Source organism: Anomaloglossus baeobatrachus, chromosome 1, assembly GCF_048569485.1.
Source record: "Anomaloglossus baeobatrachus isolate aAnoBae1 chromosome 1, aAnoBae1.hap1, whole genome shotgun sequence".
NCBI lineage: Eukaryota > Metazoa > Chordata > Amphibia > Anura > Aromobatidae > Anomaloglossus > Anomaloglossus baeobatrachus.
This window is the reverse complement of record NC_134353.1, coordinates 130125321-130144331: the sequence shown is the minus strand read 5'-3', so window position 1 is coordinate 130144331 and position 19011 is coordinate 130125321. Positions and strand designations below refer to the sequence as shown.

The 19011-nt window shown below is 49.4% G+C and overlaps 1 protein-coding gene across 1 annotated transcript in view; it reads left to right on the top strand.

Moving 5' to 3' along the window:
* The first annotated feature begins 14888 nt into the window (after positions 1–14888).
* The window catches only part of CHIC2 (cysteine rich hydrophobic domain 2), a 49266-nt gene continuing 45143 nt past the window's right edge, over positions 14889–19011 (top strand). The window contains exon 1 of the mRNA XM_075334188.1: positions 14889–15118. Within this exon, the coding sequence (XP_075190303.1) occupies positions 14997–15118 (122 nt within the window). The 5' untranslated portion in view covers positions 14889–14996. The remainder of the gene's footprint in view (positions 15119–19011) is intronic.

The window sequence follows — 19011 nt, the reverse complement described above, 5'->3', positions numbered from 1 at the left end:
GGACGACCTTCCCGATACAGATCTCATCCCATTATGGCCTCTTTCCCCTGCAGATCCCATCCCATTATGGCCTCTTTCCCCTGCAGATCCCATCCCATTATGGCCTCTTTCCCCTGCAGATCCCATCCCATTATGGCCTCTTTCCCCAGCAGATCCCATCCCATCTGCTCCTCTTCTCATATAGCTCCCATCCTATGTGGCCCCTCTCCACATATAGCTGCCATCTTAATGTGGTTCCTCTCCCCATATAGCCACATATAGCTGCCATCTTAATGCGGCTCCTCTCCCCATATAGCCACATATAGCTGCCATCTTATGTGGCCCCTCTCCCCATATAGCCACATATAGCTGCCATCTTAATGTGGCCCCATTCCCCATATAGCCACATATAGCTGCCATCTTATGTGGCCCCTCTCCCTGCATCTTCGGCTCACTGAGCGCTTACCTGCTCCAAGCACCGGTGGCCTCTCCTCTGTCTTCCGTCCTCCGCGGCTCTCTGCACACTAAGGGTATGTGCGCACTAGGTGTTTTTTTCACACCGCGTTTTTTGTGTGTTTTTGGCCGCAAAAAAGGCACAAAAACGCACCCGTGGTAAAAACGCGATGCGTTTTTACCGCGTTTTTGGCTGCGTTTTTTCTCACTGCTTTTTTATGCGTTTTTTTATCAGTGAACAATGCCATTAAAGACTGTTGAAAAAAAGGTCTGATGTCATTTCCTTCTTCAATATGTTCTTCATTCTCCACTAGTGTATGCAGGAGAGCAGACAGCAGCTGCAGAACCACAAGGCTCAGCATGCTCCATCCAGGACTGTATGCAGTATGTTTTTTGCCCTCCAAAAAAATGACGTGGGCTTCGCCATATTTTTGTATGCTAGCCAGGTACAGCAGGCAGCTATGGGCTGCCCCCAAACCCCAGCTGCCTATGTGTACCCGGCTGGGAACCAAAAATATAGAGAAGCCCCTTTTTTTTTTTTTATTTCATGAATTTCATTAAATAATTAAAAAAAAAAATGATGTGGGCTTCGCCCAGTTTTTGAGTCCAGCCAGGTACAACTAGGCGGCTGGGGATTGGAATCCGCAGTGCAGGGTGCCCAAGATTTCTGGGCACCCCCTCTGCGAATTGCAGTCCGCAGCCACCCCAGAAAATGGCGCTTTCATAGAAGCGCCATCTTCTGGCGCTGTATCTAACTCTTCCAGCTGCCCTGATGTCGGGTGGCTCGCTGGGTAATAATGGGGTTAGGGCTAGCTGTATATTATCAAGTGGCCCTAAGCCCGAAATTCATGGTGTCACGCCAATATTAGACATGGCCACCATGAATTTCTAGTAAAGATAAAAAAAAAACACAACACACAGAAAAATATTTTTCTTAGAAATAAAACACAACACAATTAGTGACTCCATCTTTATTGAAATAAAGAACCCCCCTCCTCCGCAGTAATCCTGGGTCAAGGGTCCCGCGCCGTCCAATCCGGATCCAATATCCTCTGATCGGTTTGCTGGAAGGCAAAGCGATCTGATGATGTGTCAGGATCAAGGATGTGAATTCCATCACACAGCAGCTGATTGTATTAAAGCCATTTATACAATCAGCTGATGCATCAGTGCAAAAAAAACCCCACAAACTACACACTTCAGTGCAGACTCCTGTCAGACCGATCAATGCAGGACCCGGCGGTAATCAGCTGATAAAGTCTCCTGACGGCATCAGCTGATAGTTTAGCCGGCCGGGTAGTAAAAAGCCGGCGTCACCACTGTCACTGTCAGCTGATTCCTTCAGGTGACCGCATCAGGTGATCAGCGCCAGGTCCTGCAGCTATCGGAGGTGTCCCGGCCGTCTGCACACAGCCGGAGCAGGGGTGGCGGTACCGGGAGAAGAGCTGGGAGTGGACATGGCACCGGGAGGCTGCAGACAGGTGAGTATGACATTTTTTTCTCTACTGTTCACTTTTGACTTCGCAGCTGCTTCCAACTCCTGCCCGTACATGGCGCCGCACGGGAGCGGATATGGCACAGGACGGGAGATGGAAGTAGCGGTGCTGGTACTGGGAGGATTCACGCTTCTGTGTTTACCAACAGAAGGAATCCTCTTCCTGTACACGTCACTGTACTACTCACCCCTTGCGTTTACAGCCGCGTTTTTAGTCATAGAAGCGCAGCTATATTTGCAATATGTGTTTTTCATTGCGTTTTTGAACATCTCATTGAACTCAATGGGTGGAAAATGCAGTGAAAATGCAAAAAAGCGCTGTGCGGACAGCACTTCTGAAAACCCATAGATATTGCTGGGGAAGCAATGTCACATAGTTTTCTGCAAAACAACGCGGTAAAAAACGCTGCTAAAAACGCAGCAAAAACGTCTAGTGCGCACAGGGCCTGACGCTGACAGACGGCAGGAGGAGGAGCTACCTCCCCACACTGCCGTGACCTCTGCAGCGTCAGCACGTCGCTGCACGCCGGGTCAGGGTCCACTGAACCCGGAAGTGCGGCGCATACGGAGGTACAGGGATTCATTTGTGTCAGTGTCTTAAAGAGACACTAATAAAAATGAATACAGGGAACCGGATCGCTGGAGTTGTTTCTTGCTGGTTCTGGGAACCGGCTGCTATTTTAACAACCGGTTCTCCAGAACCAGACAGAACCGGCTGAATCCCACCCCTGACTGTGCAGACGTTTGAAGGGTTAATGTTACTGATCTGATTGCCCACTGTCTCCACATGCCCAACCGCCCCTCCCCCCCGGGCCCCTGCTTGCCCCCCTGGGCCCCCGTACACCACCCCTGGGCCCCCTGCACCCTCCGGGCCCCTGCTCGCTTCTCGGGCCCCCGCACCCTCCCCCGGGCCTCTGCTTGCCCCCCTGGGGCCCCGTACACCCCCCCTGGGCCCCCGTACCCCCCTCGGAGCCCCTGCTCACTTCTCGGGCCCCCGCACCCCCCCGGGCCCCTGCTTGCCCCCCTGGGCCCCCTCACCCCACCCCCCCAGGCCCCTGCTTGCCCCTCTGGGCCCCCGTACACCCCCCCTGAGCCCCCGCACCCCCCCGGGGCCCCTGCTCGCTTCTCGGGCCCCCGCACCCCTCCCCCGGGCCCCTGCTTGCCCCCCTGGGCCCCCGCACTTCACCCCCCTGGGCCCCCGCACCCCCCCAAGGCCCCTACTCGCTTTTCGGGCCCCTGCACCCCCCCGGGCCCCTGCTTGCCCCCCTGGGCCCTCGTACACCCCCCCGGGGCCCCTGCTCGCTTCTCGGGCCCCCGAACCCCCCCGGGCCCCTGCTTGCCTTTCTGGGCCCCCGCACCCCCCCCCGGGGCCCCTGCTTGTCCCCCTGGGCCCCCGTACACCCCCCCTGGGCCCCCGCACCCCCCTCGGGGCCCCTGCTTGCTTCTCGGGCCCCCGCACCCCCCCCGGGCCCCTGCTTGCCCCCCTGGGCCCCCGCACCCCACCCCCCGGGCCCCTGCTTGCCCCCCTGGGCCCCCGTACACCCCCCCTGGGCCCCCGCACCCCCCCGGGGCCCCTGCTCGCTTCTCGGGCCCCCGCACCCCTCCCCCGGGCCCCTGCTCTCCCTGCTTGCCGCTGCAGAGGCAATGGGATTGTCACTAATCATATCGGCAATGTGCCGATATGATTAGTGAAATTACCGGCCGGGGGAGGGGGGGGACCTCTCACACATATCCATAGGGGCCCAAGGGGGGTAGGGGGCGGGGCCTAGGGGGCGTGGCCATCAATAGCAGGGGCCCACCGGGGGTTCTCCCGACCTCCTGGTGGGTCAGTCCGCCCCTGTGTATAGGGGAGGTGTAGAAGTAATACACTGTGTACATGAGGAGCTGTACATGGGGGAACTCAGGGGACATTATTAAATGTTAAGTAGGCACTTGAGAACTATTACTGTTATAGGGGCACTGTATTATGACCATCAAAGGTGCACATGGGGCTTTATTACTTACTAGGAGCAAAATATGGACAATTTTTCATCAATACTTACCAAACCTTCTCCCCTTTACTCAAGCGCATAGTATTGAAACATTGGTCCCTATTATCTACAGCATACCCACAAGTGGTAGAGTTTAAGAATCCTCCCCTTTTTTGCTTTAAACGCTCTGATAACCTTAAAAATCAATTGGTTCGTGCTGATGTGGGTTCCAACCTTCAGAAAGCACAACAAACCTATTTGAATACACAGCAACATGGCACATTTCCATGTCTAAGGTGTGCACAATGTTCGAATATCATTAACATTGGGACATTCACTCACCCGAGAACAGGTAAAATATTAAACATCAGAGGCTTGTTCACCTGCAACAGCACATATGTAGTATACCTTGTCAAGTGCCCGTGCGGTCTCGGGTATGTTGGTGAGACCACCCAGCATATCCGGGACCGCATAAATAAACACAAATCTGATATTCATTGTGGTCAAATGCTGTTGCCCATCCCACACCACTTCATCACGAAAGGACATACTATCTCCCAGTTACGCTATCAGGTTATAGACCATGTGGATGTGATCCGTAGGGGGGGGGGGGGGGCAATAGGATTAAACCACTACGTGAGGTAGAGGCTAGATGGATTCATACTCTCGACACCATGGAACCCCATGGACTGAACCGGCGACACGAATCAGGACTTTAGGAAAATGGGGAATACACATTTATTTCCTCTAGAGGAAAACTCCCCCTGCTTTTGAGCATTAGAGAGACCATTACAGTTCTCCTCACCAATGTTATGGATTTTCCATATGAATTTTTAATGATTTATCTCTGTTGCTCTGCCTGTTTGATATGATGTTTTTGTTCGTTAATCCTTATAATATAAGGATAATGAATTCTGGCGAATACAGTGATTACTGACCCATATAATCAATGTATGGTATTATTTAATTCTAAATATCATTCATGTCATATATACCATTTTGGTGATACTTTTTCTTCTGTTATTCAAATATTTGCAGCACAGGACCATGTAGCGGTGCTTATAATGATTATATTGATAATAATCGTTACTATGGTGACTAAAATATATCTTTGTTTCTCTTTTTCAGAATTATTGATTCTGCACTCACTAAGCACTATTTCCTGTCTCATGAATTTATATGTCACGGAACCACCGCAATAATAGGAGTCCTTCACCGATAGTTCACTCCTATTCAGGACGAGGAACGCTCCTTCTAACAATGGTCACTCTCCTGACCTGTTTTTAGATATTTTTGCTTTTCTCCGTGCGAACCGGAAGTCACGTTATTCACATACCAGATGTGACGTTACGGAACTACGTCGGAGATCATGTGACATATGGAACGCAAGTGTCACTTGCGTTTCACCTTCCCACTTCCTGGTATACGATTACCGGAAGTGACACGGACACCATTCCCTTATAAAATCCCATCTGCAGCCGCACACACTCACCGCGAGACACAAGGAGCCGGTCCCTCACACAAAAAGGATTTTAGTGAGTTACTTAGAGGTGCGATACAGTGATTTACTGCTGGATCTAACTGTGCTTTTGTGCCGCCCCCGTGCCGGCAGCCTTCCACTACTCGGGTCCGGGCCTTCCGGTGGGTGGCTCGAGGGTCTCCGGACCCAGGGGAATCCGCGGACACTCCGAATGAAAAGGGTTGGGAGGAATGGTGGATGTAGGACGTATATGTACGGGCTGGGCCATACTAGGTTTGTGACGCCACCCACGGTATGTGGCGAGTTTGGACACCACCGCTGCAGTTACGGGGCACCCGGGGGAGATGTTGCGCAGCAAGTTGTTAACCCCTCCGTGGGCAGGGATGGTGGCCCCGGGACCCGTTGGGTGATTGGTGAAGGGAGATGGGCGACCGCAGGGTGCTGGTGTACTCACTAGTGAAGTAAACACACGAGTCTCTGATAAACCAAGGTGATGGTGGTCGGTGGTCGGTGCCCGCAGCCGGCTGCGTTCTGGTCCCCCATCCGGCTGGCGGTCTCTGTCTTTCTCCTGCACCTTTGTGTAATGGTGGACTGCCTGTGCTTGCAACTTCAGGAGTCCGCTCCCAGCTGGATATGGCCTAAGGAGCCCTTGCCCGCAGACGCTGGCCCGTGGGATCTCTGAGCCCTGGTGCTGGCCTTTTATCCCCCTTGTTGGGCTGTTGTCTTCTAATAGGGACTTTGGGTGGGACAGGACCTCTAGTCCTGGCCTCAATCGGTTAATTAGCTGGTTCCAGTCGCTTCTGGTCCCGGCTTCAGGGTCCGAGTACCCCCCTGTGTGCTCCGGTTTCCGAGTCGGTTCCCTGGGTCGGCACCGGCAGGCCAGTACTCTGTCCCGGTCCACCTCAGTTCCACTGAGCCGTCTTCCCGACTCCTGCAGACGGAGACCGCCGTCTGCCTCCTAGCCAAAGGCACCAGGGCTCCTACCCTGGCACCTGTCAGTTTGTTTCAGGCCTGACACACAGGCCTGACCTCTACTCTCACTGAACTCTAAAACTGATCTGTCTACTTTCCCGCCCCATACTGTCAAGACTCCTTGGTGGGCGTCTTCCAACGGCCTGGTTCTGCCCCCTGGTGTGTCTATCAAGCCCTGAGGGGGGAGACTAGGGTTTTGAGGTTGGCTGATGTCACCTGTGAGAAAAAGGTGTAGTGCGCCTATTTGTGACTACCTAGCCCGGCCAGGGCGTCACACTTTCCTTTCTTTATACAGCCATTTACCTGTTATGGGTTTTCCTCCCCATTGACTAACGGTGGTCTAAATAAGGTATGCCTTGGTCTGTTATGTTTGATTCCTGAGTCCCAATATAGAGATCCTTATCAACTCTTTTTTATTACATTAGACCCTTACCTGGACTCTGCTCCAATCGTGCATACTTATACTGATTGACACATAATCATCCTTACAACAGTTGGTTCCCTTTCATTGTCAATCGTGATATGATACAGGTATATTGATTAGACCGATAATACGTTGTCTGCACGTGCCCACATTATCTAGTATAATGTCTGCCTTTCTATTCCCTATAGATTACCTACCTGGGTACCTTCACAGTGGTACACTATTGATTTGAATATTTTCATACAAACATTTTCAGATAGCTTTTCCTTCTCTATGACCATTAGCTTTAATTTGACACACAGGTATGTCTACTCAGTTACGGTATATCGAAATTACACTTATCATTCCTAATAATTTATACATATTAATGACTGCATTTACCTTATTAGGATACAGTGATATATAACATCCCTTCCTTATGTGAGGACCACGTGTAGTGACACACACCCAACGTGGGCATCCATTTGATATCATTGACCCATATATTGAAGGTATATGATCATTTTTATATTGATCCATCTATCTTTTTATTCCCTATGGATTACCTATTTAGGTACCTCCACAGTGGTACACTATTGATTTGAATATTCACATATACGTCACTGGTGTATAGCTTCTCTTTTCTCTATGGCCATTAGCTTTAACCCTTCCTAATGATATATACATATTAATGATTGCATTTATCTTGTTAGGACATATTGTACAGCAATTCTACCCTATGTGAGGACCACGTATAGTGACATACACTTTACGTGATATCATTGACCCATGCAATTAAGGTACATGATCATTTTGCTATTTGATTGACACTATATTACCTGTAGTGGATCAAGATCACCCTATATACAGTCATATGAAAAAGTTTGGGCACCACTATTAATGTTAACCTTTTTTCTTTATAACAATTTAGGTTTTTGCAACAGCTATTTCTGTTTCATATATCTAATAACTGATGGACTGAGTAATATTTCTGGATTGAAATGAGGTTTATGGTACTAACAGAAAATGTGCAATCCGCATTTAAACACTTGCCACCTTAACCCCTTAACGACCCATGACGTACTAGGTACGTCATGGATCGTGTGCCAGTAAGCCCCGCCCCCTTCCGCCGGCAGGCGGCGGCGAGACGCGCACATATCAGCTGTTATCAACAGCTGATATGTGTGCCTGCTAGCCGCGGGTGGAATCGCTTCCACCCGCGGCCATTAACCCCTTACATTTCGCTGCCAAAGTCTTGGCAGCGATATGTATATGGGCGCCGCCATGACAGTGACTTACCCCGCCCCCACCGGAAGTCATGTGACATGATCACGTGACTTTCGGCGGTTGCCATGGTAGCACAGGGTCATGTGATGATGCCTGTAGCTAACATGAGTCACTTCCTCTCAATGCCGGAATACAGCCGGCATTGAAAGTGAAGCAGCAAATCTGCAGTTCTCAGCTCTGTAGCTGAGATCTGCAGATAGTGCAGAGCGATCGGATTGCTGATCGCTATAGCCCCCTAGGGGGACTAGTAAAATAAAAAAAAAAAAGTAAAAAAAAAGTTTTAAAAAATTAAAAAAAAATAAAAAAACCTAAAAGTTCAAATCACCCCCCTTTCACCCCATTGAAAATTAAAGGGTTAAAAAAATAAAAAATACACACATATTTGGTATCGCCACGTTCAGAAATGCCCGATCTATCAAAATATAAAATCAATGAATCTGATCAGTAAACGGCGTAGCGGCAAAAAAATTCCAAACGCCAAAATTACGTTTTTTGGTCGCCGCAAATTTTGCGCAAAATGCATTAACAGGCGATCAAAACGTAGCATCTGCGCAAAAATGGTACCGTTAAGAACGTCAGGTCGAGACGCAAAAAATAAGCCATCACTGAGCCTCAGATCCTGAAAAATGAGAACGCTACGGGTTTTGGAAAATGGCGCAAAACGTGCGCCACGTTTTTTGGACAAGCTTGTGAATTTTTTTAACCTCTTAGATACAAGTAAACCTATACATGTTTGGTGTCTACAAACTCGCACCGACCTGAGGCATCATACCCACACATCAGTTTTACCATATAGTGAACACGGTGAATAAAATATCCCAAAAACTATTGTACAATCCCACTTTTTTGCAATTTTTTTGCACTTGGATTTTTTTTGCCGTTTTCCAGTACACTATATGGTAAAACTTATGGTTTCATTTAAAAGTACAACTCGTCCTGCAAAAAACAAGCCCTCATATGGCAAGATTGATGGAAAAATAAAAAAGTTACGCCTCTCGGAAGAAGGGGAGCAAAAAACAAAAACGCAAAAACGGAAAGTGCCCGGGGGCTGAAGGGGTTAAAAGTTGTTCTATTTGAATCTCCTATGAAGAGTGGCATCATGGGCTCCTCAAAACAACTCTCAAATGATCTGAAAACAAAGATTATTCAACATAGTTGTTCAGGGGAAGGATACAAAAAGTTGTCTCTGAGATTTAAACTGTCAGTTTCCACTGTGAGGAACATAGTAAGGAAATGGAAGAACACAGGTAGAGTTCTTGTTAAGCCCAGAAGTGGCAGGCCAAGAAAAATATCAGAAAGGCAGAGAAGAAGAATGGTGAGAACAGTCAAGGACAATCCACAGACCACCTCCAAAGACCTGCAGCTTCATCTTGCTGCAGATGGTGTCAATGTGCATCGGTCAACAATACAGCGCACGTTGCACAAGGAGAAACTGTATGGGAGAGTGATGCGAAAGAAGCCGTTTCTGCAAGCACGCCACAAACAGAGTCGCCTGAGGTATGCAAAAGCACATTTGGACAAGCCAGTTACATTTTGGAAGAAGGTCCTGTGGACTGATGAAACAAAGATTGAGTTGTTTGGTTATACAAAAAGGCGTTATGCATGGAGGCAAAAAAAACACGGCATTCCAAGAAAAGCACTTGCTACCCACAGTAAAATTTGGTGGAGGTACCATCATGCTTTGGTGCTGTGTGGCCAATGCCGGCACCGGGAATCTTGTTAAAGTTGAGGGTCGCATGGATTCAACTCAGTATCAGCAGATTCTTGACAATAATGTGCAGTGACGAAGTTGAGTTACGCAGGAGATGGATATTTCAGCAAGACAATGATCCAAAACACCGCTCCAAATCTACTCAGGCATTCATGCAGAGGAACAATTACAATGTTCTGGAATGGCCATCCCAGTCTCCAGACCTGAATATCATTGAACATCTGTGGGATGATTTGAAGCGTGCTGTCCATGCTCGGCGACCATCAAACTTAACTGAACTGGAATTGTTTTGTAAACAGGAATGGTCAAATATACCTTCATCCAGGATCCAGGAACTCATTAAAAGCTACAGGAAGCGACTAGAGGCTGTTATTTTAGCAAAAGGAGGATCTACAAAATATTAATGTCCCTTTTATGTTGAGGTGCCCATACTTTTGCACTGGTCAAATTTTGTTTAAATGCGGATTGCACATTTTCTGTTAGTACAATAAACCTCATTTCAATCCAGAAATATTACTCAGTCCATCAGTTATTAGATATATGAAACTGAAATAGCTGTTGCAAAAACCCAAATTGTTATAAAGAAAAAAGGTTAACATTAATAGGGGTGCCCAAACTTTTTCATATGACTGTATACATGTCTACATGTATGTGCATATATGTATATATATGTATATATGTGTGTATGTGTATATACTTGGATATATTCCAATACGTACGTATCTCTACACATATTTATCACAGCTATAAGTGACTGTCCTTCTACCTTGGTAGGTATAATTGAATTACCTGACATATTCAGGATATACTCTTCTGGAACTCACTGTGCTGCACCTCTGACCATTTACTCACTGTATACTGTTTCACAAAGGTAACTCATTAATACCGGCACTTCCTTTTTTGTCATATATGGGCACACATGGACCTGTCTATTGCAGGATGTAACGATGGATATCGTTGGATATCACTGAAACACTGTTTCGAGCTAGGATATGCTTTTTCGAATAGGTTTTTTTTTAAAAAAAAAATTCTCCTCCAAGTGATATTTCTTCTATTTTCTATGTATGATTGACACTGTATTTTTTAGTTCTGTAATAATCGATATTCTCTTACTTGTATTTAGATAGTCCTATTGATGAAGACTTAATTGGTCGAAACGTTTCTGTTTAGACTTTCTTGTTTGGACTTTCTATGTTTTTTCACATAATAAAGAACATTTTTGATTCAAAATCTCTGTTTTTGACATTTATTGGGGTAATGTGCCGGAGTTCTCTTTTCTCTTGATTGGTCTTTTTCTCCAGAATACCTAGAAGGTGAAGCAGGGTCCTAATCTTTTCATGCACCCACGGAAACCATCGCACCCACGGACACCACTGCACCCATGGACACCGCTGCACCGACGGACACCGCTGCACCGACGGACACCGCTGCACCCACGGACACCATCGCACCCACGGACACCGCTGCACCCACGGACACCATCGCACCCACGGACACCGCTGCACCCACGGACACCGCTGCACCCACGGACACCGCTGCACCCACGGACACCGCTGCACCCACGGACACCATCGCACCCACGGACACCGCTGCACCCATGGGAAGTTACAGGGGCAGAAACTTGAGACACAAAGTGCTAAAAAAAAATTTAACCACTAAAATATATAAAAATGATAAAACTATTTTCCTCGTTTTCCAGTCCATTATACGTTAAATGGATGATGTCAGTGGCGTAACTAGAGTTGGATGGGCCCTGGTGCAAAGTTTAGACCTGGGCCCCCCCTCCACATACACAGACACTTGGGGTAAGGCATACCTCCCAACTTTTAAAGAAGGAAAAGAAGGACAAAGTAGCGCGGCAAATTTTTAGGCCACGCCCCCTAACCACACCCATTTCACAGTCACGCCCATATCCACTCCCCATCCACACCCATTCAGCATGGACACGCAGGCAGCCGGCGGGCCTCCAGCATGGACACGCAGGCAGCCGGCGGGCCTCCAGCATGGACACGCAGGCAGCCGGCGGGCCTCCAGCATGGACACGCAGGGAGCCACAGTGAGGCGGCCGGTCGCCCACACAGTGAGGTGCCCGGTCGCCTTCACAGACAGGCGGCAGGGGGGCGCCCGCACAGACAGGCGGCAGGGGGGCGCCCGCACAGACAGGCGGCAGGGGGGCGCCCGCACAGACAGGCGGCCGGGGGGCGCCCGCACAGACAGGCGGCCGGGGGGCGCCCGCACAGACAGGCGGCCGGGGGGCGCCCGCACAGAAAGGCGGCCGGCCGACCGCACAGACAGGCGGCCGGCCGACCGCACAGAGACGCTCCGGCCGGGGGTGAGGGGGGGGAGGGAGGGAAATCAGCGCTGGGGAGATTTTACTGTACCAGCAGCAGCACAGGCAGCGCTCCTCTCTGTTATGCCACGTCTACTGGGATGGTAGGAGGGAAAAGCAGGGAGGCGGAGAGAGAGTGGGTGGGCGGAGCCCGGGAGCCGGCCGTCCCGATCGTGGCAACGGGACAAACAACGTAAAGCGTGAAAGTCCCGCTGTATCCGGGACGGTTGGGAGGTATGGGGTAAGGGATAATGACACTGACACTCGGGGTACAGGATAATGACGCTGACACTTGGCTCTCACCCACAGCACCCTGAAATCCCTCTATCAGCACCCAGCTTTCCTATGTTCTGATATTTATCTTGTCCTCAGCACCCAGCTTTCCCATATCAGAGCATGAGAAAGCTGGGTGCTGAGAGATGTATATCAGAACATGGGAAAGCTGGGTGCTGAGAGATGTATATCAGAACATGGGAAAGCTGGGTGCTGAGAGATGTATAGCAGAGCATGGGAAAGTTGGCTGCTGAGGGAAAGAGCCTTTTTCCCTCAGCACAAAACATTTCCATCCCATACTTGTATCTTTGTCCCCCCTGTATAAAGTTCTCAAAATACTATAACAGCCCCCACATAGCCTTCCAAATAATTGTATAAAGGGTCTCACATAACCCTTCATATATTAGAATGCAGATACATAGACCTCCATATATTATAATGCACCCCCATAATCCTCCATGTATAAAGTAGCCCTTCAATTATAATGCATTTCCCATAGTTCTCCATGTATTAAAATTCACCCCATAGTTCTCCATATATTATACTGCACCACATAGTCCTCCATGTTTTATAATGCACTTCCATAGTCCATGTATAAGGTAGCCTCCATAGTCCTCCATATATTATAATGCAGCCCCCATAGTCCTATATGTATTATAATTTAGCCCCATCAATTTTCATATTGTATTATGCAGCCCCATACTCCTCCATGTATAATGTACCCCTAGTCCATGTATAAGGTGTCCTTCATGTTTTTTATGCAGTCCCATAGACCTCCATGTGTCATGCAGCCAGCCACCCCAGGGCCTCCATGTGTCATGCAGCCAGGCCCCTCCAGGGCCTCCATGTGTCATGCAGCCAGGCCCCTCCAGGGCCTCCATGTGTCATGCAGCCAGGCCCTCAGGCCTCCATGTCATGCAGCCAGGACCCTCCAGGCATCCATGTGTAATGCAGCCAGGCCCCTCCAGGCCTCCATGTGTCATGCAGCCAGGCCCCTCCAGGCCTCCATGTGTCATGCAGCCAGGCCCCTCCAGGCCTCCATGTGTCATGCAGCCAGGCCCCTCCAGGCCTCCATGTGTCATGCAGCCAGGCCCCTCCAGGCCTCCATGTGTCATGCAGCCAGCCACCCCAGGGCCTCCATGTGTCATGCAGCCAGCCACCCCAGGCCCTCCATGTGTCATGCAGCCAGGCCCCCAGGCCCTCCATGTGTCATGCAGCCAGGCCCCTCCAGGCCTCCATGTCATGCAGCCAGGCCCCTCCAGGCCTCCATGTGTCATGAAGCAAGGCCCCTCCAGGCTTCCATGTGTCATGCAGCCAGGCCCCTCCAGGCCTCCATGTGTCATGCAGCAAGGCCCCTCCAGGCCTCCATGTGTCATGCAGCAAGGCCCCTCCAGGCCTCCATGTGTCATGCAGCAAGGCCCCTCCAGGCCTCCATGTGTCATGCAGCAAGGCCCCTCCAGGCCTCCATGTGTCATGGAGCCAGCAAAATAAAAAAACAAGTACCTCTCTTCTCCTTTTGACCCCTGCAACCACGGTAGTTATGACCCTGCCCCCATATGTCACACACACTGCTCCCCATACAGCCTGCACCCCCCATAGCGCACACACACTACACCCCCATATGTCACACACCCTGCCCCACATATCTCACCCTGCCTGTACCCCAACTTACCCCTCTCAAACACTCTGCACCCCTTCACATCCTTCTGTCACAGTCTGCAGCCCTCATATGCCACTCACCCTGCACTCCCCTCCCCCTCGTGCCCCCTCTTTTCTCATTACCAGTCATCATGTGTCCATGTCTCCTTCAGGAATCCGTATCTTCTGATGCTTTCTGCCCGGCAATCCTGTGTCTCCTCCCACACACTCACATGGGCATGACATCATCGCAGGTCCTGGAAGGATGGATTTCGTCTGCTGTGCAGGAGCGCTTCTGCTCTGCCGCAGCTCAGAAACGCCTGGTGGGTCTCTCCAGGTCAGGGGCCCCTCTGCCCCCTGCTGACACTGGGCCCCCTGACTCACAGGCCGGCCCCCTGGCGGTCGCGTAGTCGGCCACTACACAGCGCATCTCCTCTGTTACAGAGAGGAGCCGGCTGTGCAGAGCGGCTGCCGGGCCCCTAAAACCCTGCGGGCCCGGTCGCACTGGCGACCGCTGCGACCGCGGTCGTTACGCCCCTGGATGATGTCATTCAAAACTAGAAGTGGTCTCCCAAGAGAGTGGTCTCACAAGCCCCATATTCATGGAATAGAAAAGTAGCAAAAATGGGGGTGAGAAAGAGCAAATAAGAAAGTCAGTCTCGTTGGGAAAGGGTTAAAAGAGGCCCTGAGGTGACTGCATTAAACCTCCACCACATTCGCCCCGTCTCCTGAGGCAGAGAGCGGCACACATCACCGCACATGCGCACTGGCAGGACATCCATTTCTTGTACATTGAAGCAGAACAATAAAGTTAGAAAAAGTGTAAAAAAAAAACAACAAAAAAAACAAACGACTGATGTGGCGCACTACTTGGTCACATGACTTTCGTGACGTGCTGACGTATGCACGCAGCGGCAGGGTATGGCGGCCTCAGCTTCCTGGTAACGGCACCGGGAGACGAGATAGAAGAAAGCTGCGGCGCCCCCCGCCCGCCCGGCTCTGGAGAATGGCGGAGTTTGATGAGATTTACGAAGAGGAAGAAGAAGACGAGGAGCGAGCGCTGGAGGAGCAGCTGCTGAAATACGCCCCGGACCCGGTGGTTGTGCGGGGATGTGGGCACGTCACAGTGTAAGGCTGCAAAGGGCAGGAGGGGGCTGGGATTGTGCTGGGATCCCCCCGATAGTAGTACAAGGTATGGCGGGGGCTGCATCACAGAGGACGGAGGAAAAAGGGCAATATACTGCTGGCACTGAGCGGCCGAGGTGTGAGGGACGTGCTGGGCACTGAGGGGAGGCAGGCATACCCCTCCCCCATTACATCATAACCAGCTGTAAGGAAATGCGTGTGGTGTGTGTGTGTGTGTGTATATATATATATATATATATATATATATATATATATATATATATATATATATATATATATATGAGATGGGAGAGCTTCTTGTGTGTGTTAGTGCTGCACATGTATGTGTATATGCAATATATACACAATAAACTGCGCCTGTCAGTCTGCATGGACACACATACAATGATCTCTGTGTGTGTGAGACACTGCACCCCTTCAAAGTCTGCAAGAAAACTTGCTTTTTACAGCCTGTGCTGTGGAGCAACTTCTCTAGTTTGCGCTTCTCTGTATACACAGACTGCACCCCACATTGCTACATCAATCTATGTAAGGCTGCGTTCACACATCCTGTTTGTGCTGAGCGGCACAATCCGGCTCAAAAACATATGCAACGGATGTGGCGAAAAAAACTGATCCGTTGCATAAGTTTTTCCATGCGGCCCGTCCGGTTTTTGACGGATGCGGCTTGATACTGACTGAGCATGCGCAGTACAAAAAAACGCATTCAGCGGCGGGATGTGGTTTTTGCCGCAGGACGCCGCATTCGGCGTCCATAGGCTTGCATTGTGAATTGCGCCGGATCCGGCGCAATGAGTTTTTTTCACCGCACAAAAAAAGTGCCAGGCAACGTTCCATCCGGCCGCCGCATGGGCTAAATATGCCGCATCCAGCAAAAAACAGATGCAACGCAAGGCCATGAGGCACAATACAGCGCTAATGCAAGTCTATGCAGGATAAACGCAACCGGCGGCAAAAAAAATTGTGTTTTTTTCTGCAGAGCGCCATATTGTGCCGCACGGCAAAAAACGGATGTGTGAAAGCAGCCTAAGTGCCCACAGGTTTGTGTCTTCAAGACACATGTGAGATCAGTGGCTGCCTGATAAGACCTAGCCAGTCTGTGAACAAGCAGGAAGGAGATAGTGTGTAGAGATGTGCGAACCCAAACATGTGCGGGGTTCATACCGAACACAAACTATACAAAAATATCCATGTTCAGAGTTCAAGTACTTTATGTATGCAAACCAGTCGATCAGGCATCACTGTGCTCGGGTACACTCGGTGCTCGGCCCAGTGCGAGCTGCTTGTAGTCTCTGGCTCTGAGTGGGGATAAAATCAGCATTGACAGATGTAGTGTGTCTAAAAACAATGATAAAACCCCTTCCTCCTTTGGAAATACTGTTTATGGCTGGCTGTATGTGGGTGGAGAGCCAAACTGCCCAATTAGTGACTGAAAATGGGGTTCAGGTCAAATCCGAGTCCAGAACAGAACTTTATATAAAGTCTGACTGAACCCGAACTCCCAGATGTGCTAATCTCTAGTAATAAAGGGGGTGATGGGCTGATTTTAATTTTATTCGGCCCCTGATACCTCTGTTGTGCTTCCCAGCTCAGTGCAGAAAGACACCTGCCCTCTGTGAGGCACATAGCGAGTCGTGCATATGACAGGCATGGTACATTTCTCTCCAGATGCCATAAGTGCTGCTCCATGGCATATATAGTGTCGTTCTGTGGAGGATATTGTACAGTGCCTGGAAAAAGTATTCATACCTGTGAACTTTTCTATATTTATTTTTTTTCACATTCCACCAACAAACTTAAAACCCCAATAAAATACATTTGTGATATACCAACACAAAGCAGGTATTTGTGAAGTGTAAAGGAAATGATACATGGTTTTCTAAAAAGTTCAAAAATATAAATCTGAAAATTCAGCCCCGCCCCCAGGTTTATACTTTATAGGATCACATTTAGCTGCAATTACTGCTGCAAGTATTTTGGGGAGCAGAGTTTTTTTTTTTTTTTTTTTTTTTTTTTTTTTTCCCCCATTTATTCTCATGGGGATTTAGGTGTAGATTGTGACTGGGCCACTCACACACATGAATATGCTTTGATCTAAAACATTCCATTGTAGTTCTGGCAGAATGTTTAGGGTCGCAGTCCTCCTGGAAGGTGAACCTACACCTCAGTCTTAAGTCTTTTGCAGCATCTAACGGGTTTTCCGCCAGGATTGCTCTGTATTCAGCTCCATCCATCTTCCCATCAACTCTGGCCAGCTTCCCTGTCCCGGCTGAAAAAATCCTCCCTACAGCATGATACTGCCACCACCATACGTGACAGTGGGGATGGTGTTTTCAGGGAGATGTGCAGTGTTAGTTTTCTACCCCACATAGCATTTTGCATTTAGGACATAACGTTCTACTTTGGTCTCATCAGACCAGAACACCTTAGTCCACATGGCATGTGGGGGACACAGCTAAAGTTGCAGACTTTCAGCAGCAATTGCAGAGAAAAGTGGTCCTACAAATTTACTCGGGGGCAGTTAGGGCATATATACAGTACAGACCAAAAGTTTGGACACACCTTCTCATTCAAAGAGTTTTCTTTATTTTCAGGAATCTGAAAATTGTAGATTCACATTGAAGGCAAACTATGAATTAAAACATGTGGAATGAAATACCTAAAATTGTGTGAAACAACTGAAAATATGTCTATATTCTAGGTTCTTCAAAGTAACCACCTTTTGCTTTGATTACTGCTTTGCACACTCTTGGCATTCTCTTGATGAGCTTCAAGAGGTAGTCACCGGAAATGGTTTTCCAACAGTCTTGAAGGAGTTCCCAGAGATACTTAGCACTTGGTGTCCCTTTTGCCTTCACTCTGCGGTCCAGCTCACCCCAAACCATCTCGATTGGGTTCAGGTCTGGTGACTGTGGAGGCCAGGTCATCTGGCGTAGCACCCCATCACTCTCCTTCTTAGTCAAATAGCCCTTACACAGCCTGGAGGTGTGTTTGTGGGTCATTGTCCTGTTGAAAAATAAATGATGGTCCAACTAAACGCAAATCGGATGGAATAGCACGCCGCTGCAAGATGCTGTGGTAGCCATGCTGATTCTATATACCTTCAATTTTGAATAAATCCCCAACAGTGTCACCAGAAAAGCCCCCCCACACCAAAAACAGACTGTATATGGATGGTCCATGTGCCGTCCGCTTTTTTTTTTTTTTCCTGCGCCAATTACTTTAATTGGTGAGTCTCGTTTGATATACTCGGCCATACACAGCATGCTGCGACTTTTTCTGCCAGATAAGATAAGGAAAAACTCTCAATGAATACTGCCTCATTGAATAACATTGGTGCAAGTGCAATCCGACTTTTTTTTTTTTTTTAATAATAACCCACTCTTCCGTTTTATACAGAAGTGAGAGCGAGGCCTTAAACCAGAGGTCTCAAACACGCAGGCCGCATGCGGCCCCTGAGGCTGCTTGTTGCGGCCCCTGAGGCTGCTTGTTGCGGCCCCTGAGGCTGCTTGTTGCGGCCCGCAGACCCCGTGACAATCGTGGCTCTATGCTGAGGCTCGTCGCCAGCAGGTCTTTACTGCACTTGAATCCATTTGCTGTGCCGCGCAGAGGAGCTGTCAGCTCTATTCCAGTTGGTGCTGCTGTCTGCCAATCAGATGCAAGGAGGTGACGTCATACAGCGACGTCACTTCCTTGCATCTGATTGGCAGGCAGCAGCCATTGGTCCAGACACAGCTCCTCTGTGCGGCACCGCAGATGGATTCAAATGCAGTAAAGTTCCTGCCGGCGCCGACCCTCAGCATAGAGCCGCGATCGTCACGGGCCGCAACAAGCTGGTAAAGTACGTGCTCAAAATCAGGACACGCTGCATGCTG